The sequence below is a fragment of the Plectropomus leopardus genome, chromosome 1 (genome assembly GCF_008729295.1).
Source record: "Plectropomus leopardus isolate mb chromosome 1, YSFRI_Pleo_2.0, whole genome shotgun sequence".
Lineage (NCBI taxonomy): Eukaryota > Metazoa > Chordata > Actinopteri > Perciformes > Serranidae > Plectropomus > Plectropomus leopardus.
The window spans coordinates 7,294,265-7,308,798 of record NC_056463.1 but is presented as its reverse complement, the minus strand read 5'-3'; the positions used below and the strand labels follow the sequence as shown (position 1 = coordinate 7,308,798).

The window sequence follows — 14,534 nt, the reverse complement described above, 5'->3', positions numbered from 1 at the left end:
GGGAAGTTGGAGGGAGAGTGGAGACTGTGTGTGAGAGAGGAAGAGATAGAGGCAGGAAAGAGAGTCAGAGGAGTCTCACAATGAGGCTCTTTGTGCAGCGAGGACATGGCTCCCTGGCCCACTTTCGTTCCCTTCCTTCTCTCCCTGACTCGCTTTCTTTCTTAACTTTACCTCCCTCTGTCTCCCCCATCCCTCCATCTCTCCTTCTTTGACAACTCTGCAGAGTCATGCACTCATCTCATTCCTGTCACCCTCAAGGGTGGCTGTAGCTGGGTCTCAGCCAGAGTTACACACACACACACACACACACACACACACACACACACACACACACACTCTAACTGTGCATATATGTGCGATCTGTCTGTCCCTGCCAAACAGACGCACGAAGAGACGTATTAAGTGAGATACAGCAGAGAAAATGAGTGGATGAAGGAACAAGTGTGTGTATAGTTTAGTTCAGTCTGTGTTTGTGTCGCTGTAAGTCTGTGTGTACAGGGGGTGGAGGGATGTGGGGGGGCGGATTTGGAGCCTATAAATAGTCCAGTGTGGACTACTGGGCCTAACTCAGCTTTTCTCTCTGGCCACAAGGGATTTTCACCGCCCGGCCTGTGTTGAAGACTCAGCGAAGGACTAAATGGCCTGAAGGGGTTGCTAGGCTGTACTGTGGCCCAAATACAACCCCCCCAACACACACATACCACCCACCCCCCCTCCCACCAACCTCAACCCAACCCGCTTCAAATCAGTCTCCACCGTGCTCACGGTTCAGGCCGAGACAGCAACCAGCACCTGAGAGTCAGAAAAAACTGAGAAAGAGGAGCTCCAAGTTTAGTTTATGTGATGACCGTCCTTTAATAATTTGACGTGATTATTGCAACTAAGGACTATTTTCAGTATTGATTAAACCGCCAGTTATTTTCTCGAGTAATTGTTAGTACAGTAATTGTTCATAGTCTATGAATTGTCAAAGCCCCTGGTGATGTCTTCAAACTGCTTGTTTTGAACATAGACTGTATAAAATAAAAGAGTCTAAAACATAAAAAATAAAGAGTCATCTCGCCTTTAAGCTTGCAGCAGAGGTAGTAACAGCACTGAATGTGTATAAAAATGACAGCAGGCAGGATGGGTGTGATGTTTTGAACACATGTCATGTGTGCGACCCACTGTGGGAGTTTTAAAAAGCAGCTAGCAGCAGTTAGCCATTAAATCAAAGAACACCCACTAAAAACGTCCACAAAAAACAGTGAAGTTAGGGAGCTCCTTACAGAGGAGAGAGATCGGCCGACATATAACAGAGACAGTAAATAGTTGTTATTGCCATGTTATGCCATTGCTATTGTTTAGAAAGCATTGCCGACATGTATGTTATGTCATACTAAAGGCTGTTGTTTTAAACATCACGCCTCGCCTCTCTTACTTCCAGATTGCCGGCATGCTGTCTATAATCACACACTGGAGCTACATGATGCAGCTGTTGTTTGGTTTTGTGTAAAACAGCAAAAGCGGTGTAAAAAAGGACTTTGTAATGGCCCCATAGTTCGATCACTGTGTAGAAAAGGCCATAGACTGTGGTGACACTTTGCAAACAGCATCTCACTCGAGATGTCCTTTATCATGCTGAACTTTAATAAAACGTAAACAAGTGAGGTATATAAAAATTCATCCCCCTGCAGTCATGAATGTGGAAATTAGCTTTCGAGACCAAAACCGTTTTCTGTAAGAGGCTGTAAACATATTTATTTCTCCTGTGAAGTTGGTCTGCAGGGATTGACTCACTGCAGTTTTAGGCACTTTCATGTGGACTTCATTTTTCAGCCCCACAGTTTTGCCATTTGGTTTTGTGTAATCCACAAAAAAACAAAAGTAATTTCCCCAATCATGTTTTGTTTCTAAACAGTGGTATTTAAATAATCATACTGTATTCTGACCTTTCAAACTCACAAGAAGGAGTTCATCAGGAGGACTTTAAGGCAGCATAAGAGAGCTGCCATATTTTTAGTTTAGGTTGTAACAGCAATTTTATCAGTTCTGTTGTCTTTATTTTTCAAAGACCTATTTAAATGTCAAAAAGTTAGATCAGATATTTAGACTGGGAGATAATTATGGTAATCATAATATTTCATATCACCATGTATTTCAAAGAAAAGAACATCAATTAAATGTTTAGGTTATTTTGAATTAGTGAATGTAAATCTTGTCCCCAATCCAGTCCTCACTTCTCCACACACACACACACACACACACACGCAGACAGTCAATCGAAGTGACAACAGACGCCATGCCCCTGCAGTCATTGTTTTGTGTCTCAGTGCTGGAGTTAACAGTGTGGTATAATCTGATTATTGAGGCTGCACTCTGGTTGAGTGGACGACATTGTCCCAGTGGACTGATCTGAATTTGTGTCTTCTGTTCTCTGCCAACTCGTCGTCTGATGCCAATTTAAAAGGAAGAAAAAAAGTTCAAGCATAATTATGATGTTTGATTATGAACGAAGGCCTCTGACTCAGATGTGTGAAGTAATTTAAACACATTTTATGCAGCTTTTCAACACACGAGGAAGGAGTGAACACTGATATTGTAGCATTTCTGCCATGGAAAGGATCAACCGTAGAGAATTATTTGTAGTTTTGACCGAGTTTGATTCACCTGCTAAACCAGCCGTGACCCTGATCATCAGGACATTTTGTTCACATCATCTGTTTAATGTGAATATAATTTAATCACTGATGTTCATGTTTGTTATTGTGCAGATCTGCAGTTACCGGTGACGGAGCCAGACATCAACAATCGCCTTGAGTCTCTGTGTCTGAGCATGACAGAGCACGCCTTGGGAGGTAACACACAGTTTTGAACTGATCCTCATCATTAAACAAGAATCCATAAGATACAGTTGTTTCAGAGATTACATCTGATAATAGGAGCATACGGGACTTCCCTTCTGTTTTGAACATATTCAGGAGGTGATGTTTAAGTGGATCACAGAGTAATCTGGTTAATCATGTCCCTCTGTACATGATTATCATATCATCCAGGTTTCTGATGACTGTCTGGCAGTGACGTCCACCACAGAGAGCTGTCTCTGTCCTCTCTATGCCACCTGTTTAAAGTGAAGCTACATTGGTTCCTGGCTGCAGTGGCACTTACATACGAGAATGATAAACCAAAACAAAGCGAGTTCCCACATTATTACCAGTTTCGATTTGGTTCCCAAATTACTTTGTTTCCTTTATTTTGATGTAGAATATGTGGCATATATGAACTAAGATCAACGTTAAGGAAAAGGCCTACTTCTGTGACTCATAAAAAGAAATCAGGATCAAACTAAACCATGAATGAAAAATAAATCTAACAGTTTTACATTTTCAAGGACAAAAGACAAAGACACATGACATCAATGCTTTGATTCTGTGTCTTGTTTTTCTCTTGCAGTTGCTTGAAGTATTCATTATCTTGGCCAGCTAAATGGTCATGTTTTGTGTCACTAATTGGCACTAATGCCACATTTGACACTATTTGCCCTTTTCCTGAAAAGCTGTTAACAACGTCACTTTAGGTACAATCTGATTTTAGCATCTGATGGTCATCCTCACCAGTCTTAGCTGCAATATTATTAAAAATGTACGATATAATTTTGTTAATAATCTTGTGGTGCCCTTGGCTTGTCCTTAAGGCACCCCCGTTCATATTAACTTTAATTTTATTTTACTGTTGTCCCACATTGTTCTGTGAGCGCTGATGACAGTGCTACAAAGGAAAATCTCTAGGGATTATATGCCACAGTATCGCGTTGTGTTTCTAAAATAACTAACATGCAAATTCTAGACTTACAGCCGTAGCTGGGTATAATATTGATATACCCAATCATTAATTTGTAAGCAGGACACCGTTTCTTCTGTTCCAGTTATAAAATCTTCTGTAGAGACCAACAGTTGGATCTGACTCGACCAGAACTTTTATTATGTTTAAAGGCAAAAACAAATCATTCAGTCGGTTATTGAGTCATGTTTGGGCTCAGTCGCTTCAGTTTGTTTTAACACTGATCTGACTGGTCCATTCCAACACTCAGTCAATTATCCTGCTGTGTGAACAGCTTGAAGTCTTGAGATTTTGGCCCATCGATAACTCCAGACTTGTTGGAGCCCAATGAGGGTTTTTTCAGATGTCAAATTTGTTGGTCCAGTCTGGCCAAACAGAACCAAAACTCACAAAGTTTGAAATCTTACGATGATTCTGTTAACAGTCGAGGTGAGTTCAGCTCAACAGAGAAATAAAATGGGAAGAGCAAAAACCCACTTACAAAATTAACCACCAAAAACGTAACTTTTGAAAACTATATGAATTGAAAGCAACAGTGTCACGTTTAGTGTGAACTAGTTTTTATTAAATGATGTGGCACTTTTAATCTCAGACATCTGATTGTTAAAAACAGTGAGAAAAAGATCACATAAAACAGAACCGCCCAAGAGATGAAATACAAGCATTTTTCCATTTTGGAATTTGGTATGGATGAAAACAGGGTGAAAATCTTAAAAGAAACTGTTTCAAATCGTTACGTATTATGCTGTAGTGGACATCAGTCAAGTCAGCCATTCAGTGACCTGGTTTGTGCAGAATAATCTCATGTACAGTGAATTTCAGGCTGAGTTAAAGTTAGAGCCAACTCCCCCCATCCCAAAACTCGACTGAGGTGAAGACAGTGGGCCTCAGTGCTCGGCGCAGAACGCTGGACAAGTGCTGCTTTGTGTGTCTGTGTGTCTGTGTGTGTGTGTTAGGTGGAGAGCAGAACGAAAGAGTGCATTTAACTGAAGAAACTCCTTAATCAGGGTTTCGCCTTTTTCTAGTCTCAGATCCAGACATGCAGCCGGCTGTGCTGAGGTTCAGAAACAAAACCTGGTAACGGAATTTGAACCTGCTACAGGAAATAACCCAACACACAATGTTTTATGAGTACAAAGAAAGGATGTTGACATTTTTATACAGTATATTCTGTGCTTTTGCTATGCTATTCAACAAGAGCTCACAGTGACATTAACCTGCCCTTTCAGTATCATGATGGAATAAAATTGTCCGCCAGTGCGTAGTTTGATAACATTTTCCTCTTCAGCCACACCAGAGGCAACAGCTGTCAGACTGTTGTTTTCCTCTAAAAGGCTCTATCAGTATTTTTACAGATGTGTTGTTCTCTCACCATGACAGTGTGGGCTCCGGCCCCTTACTGTTCACCAAGGCAGAAAACGCTTCAGGCCTTCTCTGGAAAACAGTTCGACTGTCACGACTGCTCTGCAAATCAAATGAGATTTTATTCATACGATGCTTATGATGATCACTGCATAGTCTAAAGAGCATTACAAACATGTTTAGGAAGAATGCAAACCAACACGATGACAAGTCAACAAGAAACTGCAGTTAAAGTGTAAGACGGAAAATGAGTGAAATATGTGGTTGAAATTTTTTCTTTTTTTAAAACCTTAAAGCAAATTTGGAAGATCAGCTTGTGAATCTGTTCCAAAGCTAAATGCTGGCTCTTTGTAGTATCTGCGACTCCCTGAAAACTTCCACCTTCCACTGGTGCCTTGTGTTCTGTGTCACACAGTGTTGTGTGCCTCATGTGCGTTCTTGTCTGCTTGCGTGGGTCACTTTCTGGATAAACTAGCAAAGTGATAACCTAAAATTAAAAAAAAAAAACAACTGTATGGTATAAAGTGAATGGTGCAAAGTGCCTTTTCTATGTGCAAGGTGCAAAATTTAACACATGCGTTGGTTGCGCGCATGCATCATGACTTTTACCTGACTGTAGCTAAACTCTCAAACTGACCATCATAACATTATACTGGAAAAAATGAAAAAAATTTACTACTAGATAGCGCTAAAATAGACATTCTCATGGACTTAATTATGTCCAACAACAAAACTGCACACAAAGAAGATATAATCTGATATCAGTGTAGTATCTGACATCAGTAGATGCCCATCTGGGCTTACAAGGCAGAATCTCAAAGGTGAAAGACCGAATATACAAACTATAGGGAAACATGAATAGTATCATTCAGTATGCCTTCGTATTTGTAGTGTGTATTTTTCTGTCTAGTTCTGCTTAATTTTTCAAACTTAAGAAATAAAACTTACCCATACTGCCGCTCAATGCAACTTCTTATTTTCATCAAAACAAAATGATTCAGGATTTATGTCCTGCATTATGGCCCATTTGGGTGAAATACCAACTTTTTAGGAGGTTTTAAGGAGTATGTTAGTGTAAGGCCTGCACAGGGTCAGTGAAGGCTATATTTGGCTCCCATTGAAGAAGCAAAATAGATATTAAACTTGCCATGAGATCTGAAATTTATCCCTGCACCAGTTTATTTCTATTCAGGACTACAAAAAAAAGCTGCAGCACATCCCAGCATGCACCAGGTGAAAGACGCAGAAAGAGGGAGGAGTGGCGTTTCACTTTTCACTGTTACAGTTTTGTCACCATCAGGACCCCTAAAACTATGATAACTTGAACTCTAAGGATACTGATGAAGTTCAACTCTAATGCCTTTTCTTCTCTCTGCTGTTCCTCTTTAGACGGTGCCGACCGCACATCAACAATATGAAATGAGGACCTGAGTGAGAGCTGTAGGACAACGCAGGTTCACGAGGCTCTCTCACGATAAGTCACCTCGAGGTCACCAGCCCTCCTGTCCCCTCTCCCTGCAGCCAATGGTAGAGCTCAACCAAAGGATCGGGCGGGATCCAAGAAACACAAGAGAGCCGACCACTAAACGGCTAACACAAGCTATCACATTGGCACCGTCCAGTCGGGTCGGAAAAACACACTTCCTGCTCCGCCAGCATGCTCACAGTCACCTGCATCTGGGTGAGGAGAGAGAAAAGCATCGAACACGGCCTGGACAGTGAGTGAACAGCGCCCCCTCGCCCACAGCGGGGAGGCCAGAAGCAGCACTGCAGTCCAGCAGACGGGAGACGCTGGCCTGTGGATCGGGGCCCAGTGAGACTGAGGCCCTTTCCCTCTCCAACACCCTCTCTGGTCCCTGCACATCGACCACCACTCGTGGCATCTTTCAAATCCATAACAGTACCTCAGACCCAAAAACAACATGAGACAAGCAGAGTTAGGAGGACGCAGAAGGAAGTTTAGGATTTCCTTGACTGTTTTCAGTCGTGATGCTTGGGAAGGCCTCTTGCTCAGTATTGGGTGGCAAAAAAAAAAAAAAAATCATTTATTTGTGTTGTATGTATTTATTGTTTACATAATGATGCTACTTTCAAAGGGTACAGAAACATGTATGAATTTCAGGTATGAATTGTGTAATTCTGTAAAGCCTTGGCTGTCTACCAGCTTTACGTCCCACGAGTAGCCATCACGCTAGTTTACAACCAACGTGCTTATTCTTTATTTTAGCAGCCGACAACAAAGATGTGTTGGCTCAAAGAGAGAGAGAGATGAGAGAGGCGAGAGAGAAGGAGGAGATGAAGCAGATGTGTAAAGATGGCTAAAAGGAAGAACTGAGGAAAGACAAAGAAAGTAGAAGAAGAATGAATCAAGCTGAGGTGATACCGGAAAGGGAAGTGGATGTTTAAAGGAGAAAGACATCAGAGGCAGGACCTCTGATCGGCCGAGGATGACAGAGGAAGATGATGTCATGTCGTGAGTCTGTTTACGTGAGTGTAGGAGGAAGTGAGTTATGCACCGGTCAGTTACATTGTTTTATCCACAGCATGTACTGTATGAACTCTTTGAATTCAGAGCCTTTTGAGGCATGATACATTGAAAATGTAGGGGTTTTTTTATACATGGGAGATTAATAACGTCAGTGGGATCTGTCTGCATGTTCAGATACTGTTTTTGTTTTTTTCTGATGCAGGTTGATATGCTTAAGCTGCATGTTACATCTGAATATCTTTCTTGGAAGAAAGGAAGATTGTGAAACGTGTGAAAGATGGCAGGGATAAACAGGATTAGGTTTCTACTTGGACCGTGTTGCAACATTGGAGAAATCACACGCTGTCAATCCATGAAGGGTCGTTCTCCCAGAGATTGTCTCATTAGTGCTTACCTCCACCTGCTGGCCAAACACAGTCACGGCAGGGCAGACGCTAAAGTCCATGGACGCAGAGAAATCATTCATGAGTATTATTTGGGGATTCCCCTCAAAGAAAACCAGTTTTACATGGTCTGTCTGCTCTGTCAGTGCAGGCCTACATGGAGTTTATTTTCTTTTTGTAAAGTCTCATGGTTATTCTGTGTCTTAATATTTATCCTCACTTTATTGTGTCTGGACTTTATAAGAATAGGTTTATATGGAAATAAGCTGTTTAGGATACTCCCCGCTGTGCCGCTTTCAAATGAGCACGTGTGCTGAGAGTCCTGACCCTGAGCGGTCGTCATCGAGGGTTATTGATTATTTAGTTTCTTTCATTAGTTTGTTGCAATTCTACAGTGCTTCCTTTTGTATCCTGCACTTACGATAATGCGTAACACAATACGATAATGTGATACACTAAAATTCAAATGTTCAAGGCTCAAGTGACAGAATCAAACAGAGCAGGTTGAAGAGATGAAGCTGACGCTCACTCTCGACTGCAGAGATTCAGCCTCGGTGGACGGACTAAAGTCGAGCGGTAGAACCACAACAGGTGGCGATGTTGGATCCTGAAAAAGCTCCTGACGCCTCTTATTCACCTGAAATGATTTCTGTTTGTCTGAAGGTGGATGTTGGGAGTTGAAAACACTTAATCGTCTCATTTCACGCACAGTTAAAGGACTGCACCAGGGTTTGTGCATGTTTTAGCCCATTTGTTACGATTTGAATCAACATAACATTTCAGCCAACTATTTCTTCTTTTATCTTGTAATGTTTTTTCTAATATTACAGGCAAATTTCCAATCAATTTTGTTATGGTATTAAAACAGTCTCGACACCTCCCTTAGAAAGTTAATCCATCACATCAGACTTTGTTTTTCTTGATTGAAAGTGCAGTATAGCCTTTTTTTAAGATTACTTTTTGGACATTTTATTTGATAGCTGAAGCTGAAGAGAGACAGGAAAGGCAGGGTAGAGAGAGGGGATGACACGCAAAAGAGCTGCTACATTAAGGACTGAGCCTTCATTGTAAGCACTCTACCAGATAAGCTACAAGGATGCCTCGCAGTGCAGCCTTATGAAAAGATTTGCACTTTCACATAACAATTTGGATAAAAATAAGTGCAAGCACCTTCTCAAGCAAGCTTCGGGTCTGTGCAACCTCAGCTTTATATTATAATAGAAACCTCCTGCTACCTACAAGTTTGGGAAACATATAGTAGATCTATAAAACACTACAGCATGTTTTAAAAGTAGCCAGCAGTGATGTATTCAGTGTACTGAAGGGGCTAAAATATGCAGAAAAACTGAGTTGGTGCCTTGTTGTGACACCTGGAGCCCAAATTGCCATCCTGATAGTGGCTGATCTGAATGTGTCTTCAGATCCAAATGATGGCTTAAAACTGCAGTCTGGATCAGTGCACGCACCAGCACAGATGACAGTGTTTGTGTTGTTAGTGGCACGCTGTGCAATCTTGGGATTTTTGTCTCTGTGTTTCAAGCGTGTGTGTTTTCTGCTCTTATACTTCAAGTGTGTAAGTAACCAATCAGACGTCATCTGTACGTTTGTGAACAAAGATGAAGATTCCACCAAAGCCTGAATGTAACATGAACTGATGTTACGCCGTCTAACATCTATATTTTTTTCCGATGCTCCTCGCTGAGAAGCAGCATCGGGTCTCATGTAGACCGTTTCAGTGTCACTGCCATATGAATCAGTACTTAAAGTAGATACAATTATTTATTCTTTTGTTTGTTTTTTTCATAATTTTTGCAGAGGTGATACTTTTACTCATTTAGGTGTATTATTATTTAAAGTACCATATGTATTAACATGTTATGGCTGGTGACCATACGTACATCTCAAATATTAACATAGTTATTGTTGACTTTTTTCTTTCATTTTTTGTTGTTGCTGTTGTTGAACTATAATCTTGTTTGTATCTATCAGTGTCAGATTTTTTTCTTGTGAAGCTTCGCTGTCAGAGCGCAGTCCGTCACAGAGACATCGATTCATGTTCGGTTACAGATTCACGTCAGACGAGCTGTTGGTAAACAGAACGGAAGTGTTGTTGTTGTTGTAGTAGTTGTAGTCTTTGGCAGGCCAGGAAGTAGACTGGTCCATTCTGTTCTGGAGTCTGAACTTGGTGCTGTGGGCATATTACCACCTAACTGTTTGGTCTTGAGTGGGAGAAGTGAAAACTGCAGGTTTTAATGGATGTTGTATTAAAGGATAAGGCTGGCGTTATTCTGTATTTTTCTAATTGTCAATTTAAGGAAAAGACCAAATTCAACAATGTGTTAGTCTTTTAGGCTTGGGTAGTATCGATTTTTTCATACTTTTCTGAAATTTCACGGGGGTATATGTTATCTGACGGTGTTGAACTTGTGTTTCATCTAGTTCATTAGTGCACTGCTCCAGCAATCATCAGCTCTCGTTTGGCTGAAATAAACCCTTAATTCACTGATGTAGATATGAAAGTACGCTGTTTTCCCCCTTGGTTGCTCGCTCTGCTGTTGCTGGCCGGCTGTTTACAGTCCTATAACATTATCCGCACCTCATGGTGTCTGTCAGTTCAGCTGCCTGTTCCACAAGTAGCGAGCAGAGACTGACCTCTGGTGACGCAGGATGTGAACTATATGCAATGAAATTAATGGAGCGCCTGTATTTATGACGGTATTGAAACTCACACCGTCGGAATTTCTAAATACCCGAGTATACCATAATACAGTGATATTGCTCAGTAACTTCAAAACAACTGCTCATTGCAGGAAGTATTACATTCGTTGGGCGCTATTTTCAGTGGTGGATTAATCCACATTTGGTGCTGCCGTGAGTATTTGTGGAAACAGATTGTGTTTGTGGGATTCAGTAAAGATGAACTACAGTGTGTGTGCTCACAGTAATGAAGGAGCATGTCAGTAGGTGCAACAGTGTGGTTCACTGATGTGGATTTAAAAGTTTGGAACAAAAATGCAGCTCTATGGCACAGTGGAAGATGATCTAGTAGGATCTTAGACACAGTACTTGTCAGTAGATACATACAGTGTTGTGTTTTTGGACTTTTTAGGAGATTTGTTTAACTTGAGAAAAATAGAGAATATGAGCAGGCTTATCCTTTAACATAATTAAACCTGCAGTCAGTAATATAATCAAAGGGATTGTTGAAACTGTAGTATTTTTGCCGTATTTCTATTTACTTTCATATCACTTTGCCATGTTTGATTCATAAAGGTCTAGATGCAAAGTTGTGGAGATTTATGTCAGTTTTGCATAAAAACACTAGTACTTGTCTGCGACTGACAAATAGCCTGAAGTTTATGTGGTTTTTCCATAAAAGGTTACATGTTTTTTGTATTTAGAGTTCAAAGCAACACAACAGGCCTCCAGTTTCCTGCAGCATCTCTGGGTCAAAGAGACGTTTGTGTGAACACAGAACAAACGTGTGATGGGACAGCGGAGGGTTACAGCTCTGAGGTCTGGATCATTACACATCTCTTCAAACCAAATGCTTTATTTTTATTTTTTTATTTTTTTTCTAAATGCATATCAGCTCTGTGGGTGTCCAGGAGTGCTTCTAACGCTGTGCACACTGCAGTATTAACAGTTAGATAACGCCTTGATATTCCAAAAACATTTAATGTACTTTAAGTCGAGACATGTATGCTGTTTTGTATCTTTTATTTTTGTCATAGATTCTGCAGTTTAGTCGTTGATATGGGATGCCAAGACTTTGTTGGGTTTTTTTTTGTAAATTCCGCAGCATCCATTCTGTAACAAAGTGTTACCGCTTGACTGTGCTCCTTTATTTCATTTAGTTTTATTTTATCAAAGAGCCGATGTCCTGTATTGACTGCAGGCTTACGTATATATTTGACAAAAAGATTATTGTATGTTTAATAATAAAAAAAACACAAAAAAGACAAAAAATTGAAGAAAATGCAGAAAAAAGAAAAGGAGAAAATTGGGGGGGGGGCGGTAAAAAAAGTGTAATTTATATTTTAAAAACTGCATGCACAAGGCTGGGAAAGTCATATTTAGAATAACAAATGGCAGTGCCTTTTTTTGTACTCGAGACATTCACCCCCAAATGTAAATGGTTTTATATAGACTTTAAAGACTGTAATGTTACAGGATGAAACAGCTGTGTCGGGTCACGTTCACACTGCAGTCACAAGTGTTTCCGAATTCAGATCCCCCCCAACCCCCAACCAAACTGTTACTATGTCAAATATATTCACTCATGTTTGATATGTTGTTGGAGGACAAAGAAACAATAAATAAGATTATTAGTGTAGTTTTTATTAGGAGAGACTCTTTAAATTTGGGTGCAGCCTCCATCTTCATCCCCACAGTGACAGTAAGTACTTTTGTGGGTCAATCAATGACAAACATATGGCTGCAATTAACAGTTACTTTCAGCAGATTAATCAGATTAATCTGCTGATAATGATTCATTCTTTGCCCTAAAAATAGTCTCACCAACAGTCAAAAACCCAAAGATATTCTGTTTCTAACAAAGTAAGACAAGTAAAAGTAGCAAATCCCCATGTTTGAGATGCTGGAAGCATCACATGATAATGATTAAATATCAAACATTTTCACAAATCAATCATGAGTGGTCACATATTATAGCACCAGCTGTGGTCTCAACAGTGTATTGTGCGTTTCTAGAGATGCACAAAGAAAACAGCCTGTTCCACTCCCAACTTGCAAACGCTGTCGCTTTATCGTTGATGTTGGCGTCAGAAAGTGATGCACAGAGGCACTTTTTGCAGCTGCATGAAAGACACTGCGCAACAACCCAACTTGTCAAAAACTGCCGCTTTGTCAGTGGGTGGGTGCGGTGGTATGATAACACAACGTAGTGTGCTAGTATTTGTTGCTTGCTACGCCAGTGATGTATGTCACATGACATGATATTATGTTCGTAACAACTGTACTTATTCTAAGTCAAACCGTGATGTTTTTTTTGAAAACGTGTTTTTGATGAAGAATGTAAAGGTTTGGATTTTTCTTAAGTATTTTACCAGTGTTGTAAGTATTTTGAAAAGACACAGTTCCTATAACAAGAGTAAATTACATGCAGTCTGTGTACATCCAGAACTGAAGGAGGAGAGTACCTAAGGCGTCATATATCAACTTTCCTTTGACAAAACTGCAGTATTTGACAAGTTGGGATTAGGACGTGTTGAAGCAACAGGCTTCATAAAAACGATATTGAGGAAAATACTAATGTTAAAAAGTGGATTGAGCATTGCAGAGACATTAGATACATTTTTTTTCATTGCTGTCATGAAATTCAGTGATTCCACCTTTGTTCAGTGACATCGGGCCAACATCAGGAATCCTTCGTGTATTATTTAGTTTCATTATTTACCAACATTTTTCACTCAGACCACCCCATTGTTTTCTGTTCTGCCGCTGTCGTAAAGAAAAACGTATAGTTTCCACTTAGAGTTAAGAAATGATGATAGCTAGATTGTCCTGTACTTCAAAAATGGAAAAAATATTTCAGTCCTCAGTAATCTGGATATATTCAAAGATTAAAATCTGAATCTAAACTTGTGTAAACCCAACAGCACAGATCAACGTGAAAGCTAAATTCAGTCAGTGAAGTTAATTGCACGTGGTCGACAGCTCGTCACACGGGCTCGTTTTAGTCCATTTCAAAAGAAACTTGAATGTATTGAAGCCACTAAATGTGAACATTCAAACACAAAGTTGAATCTGAGCTGAACCTGGAGGCGTGCATTGTGAACGAGGCCCGCGGCGGTGAACTCGGTCTGTTGTTTCTGTACTCTGTAGGTACTTCTTAATGCTGATATGAAGTTATGAATTATTCTGGTCTGTAAAAAAAAAAATGTTTGAATGAGTGTGTGACTGCGTGTGAGTATGTGTGTGTGTTTGTGTGAAAACATTCAAGTGTTTTTCAATGTGTCTTGCTGTAATTTTGTGGCGACGTACCAGAATGCTGTGACTTGGCATGCCCCCGTTATACATAAAGAAAAGTTGTAACTCCGCCACCGCGTCTGTGTGATTCACATCCAGTCAGTAAAACAGGGTTCAAAAAAAAAAAGGCCTTTAAATTTTTTAAACTTATTTTATTAAAATGTTGCACCTGAATTCAGCCGGGGGGAGATGTGCAGGTGTGATGTAGATTTCACTTTAACCCTTAAGGACTGTTCGGTATATTTTACACGTTTTTCACTCTTCATTTTTTGATCATTTTGGCTGTGTTCATGTATATGGCATACATTTTGGCAAGCTTGTGTATTTTTGTTTAATCTTTGATTTTCCAGCTCAGCTCCTACAATAAGTCTAAAACACACTGTGAAAACAAAACTGTTACATTAAGTGCAAAAAAGTGCCATTGAAACCCATTCAAACTGCAATTTTTGATTTTTTGATCCTAATACTAATTTTTTATAACATATTTTGCA

The 14,534-nt window shown here is 40.1% G+C and overlaps 1 protein-coding gene across 2 annotated transcripts in view; it reads left to right on the top strand.

The window, feature by feature from the left end:
- Nucleotides 1-12,021, top strand: part of samd4a (sterile alpha motif domain containing 4A) — a 65,074-nt gene extending 53,053 nt beyond the window's left edge. For both annotated transcript variants that reach the window (XM_042490973.1, XM_042490965.1), the window contains exons 12-13: nt 2,754-2,837; nt 6,571-12,021. In XM_042490973.1, the coding sequence (XP_042346907.1) occupies nt 2,754-2,837; nt 6,571-6,599 (113 nt within the window). In that variant the 3' untranslated portion in view covers nt 6,600-12,021. The remainder of the gene's footprint in view (nt 1-2,753; nt 2,838-6,570) is intronic.
- The last annotated feature ends 2,513 nt before the right edge of the window (nt 12,022-14,534 follow it).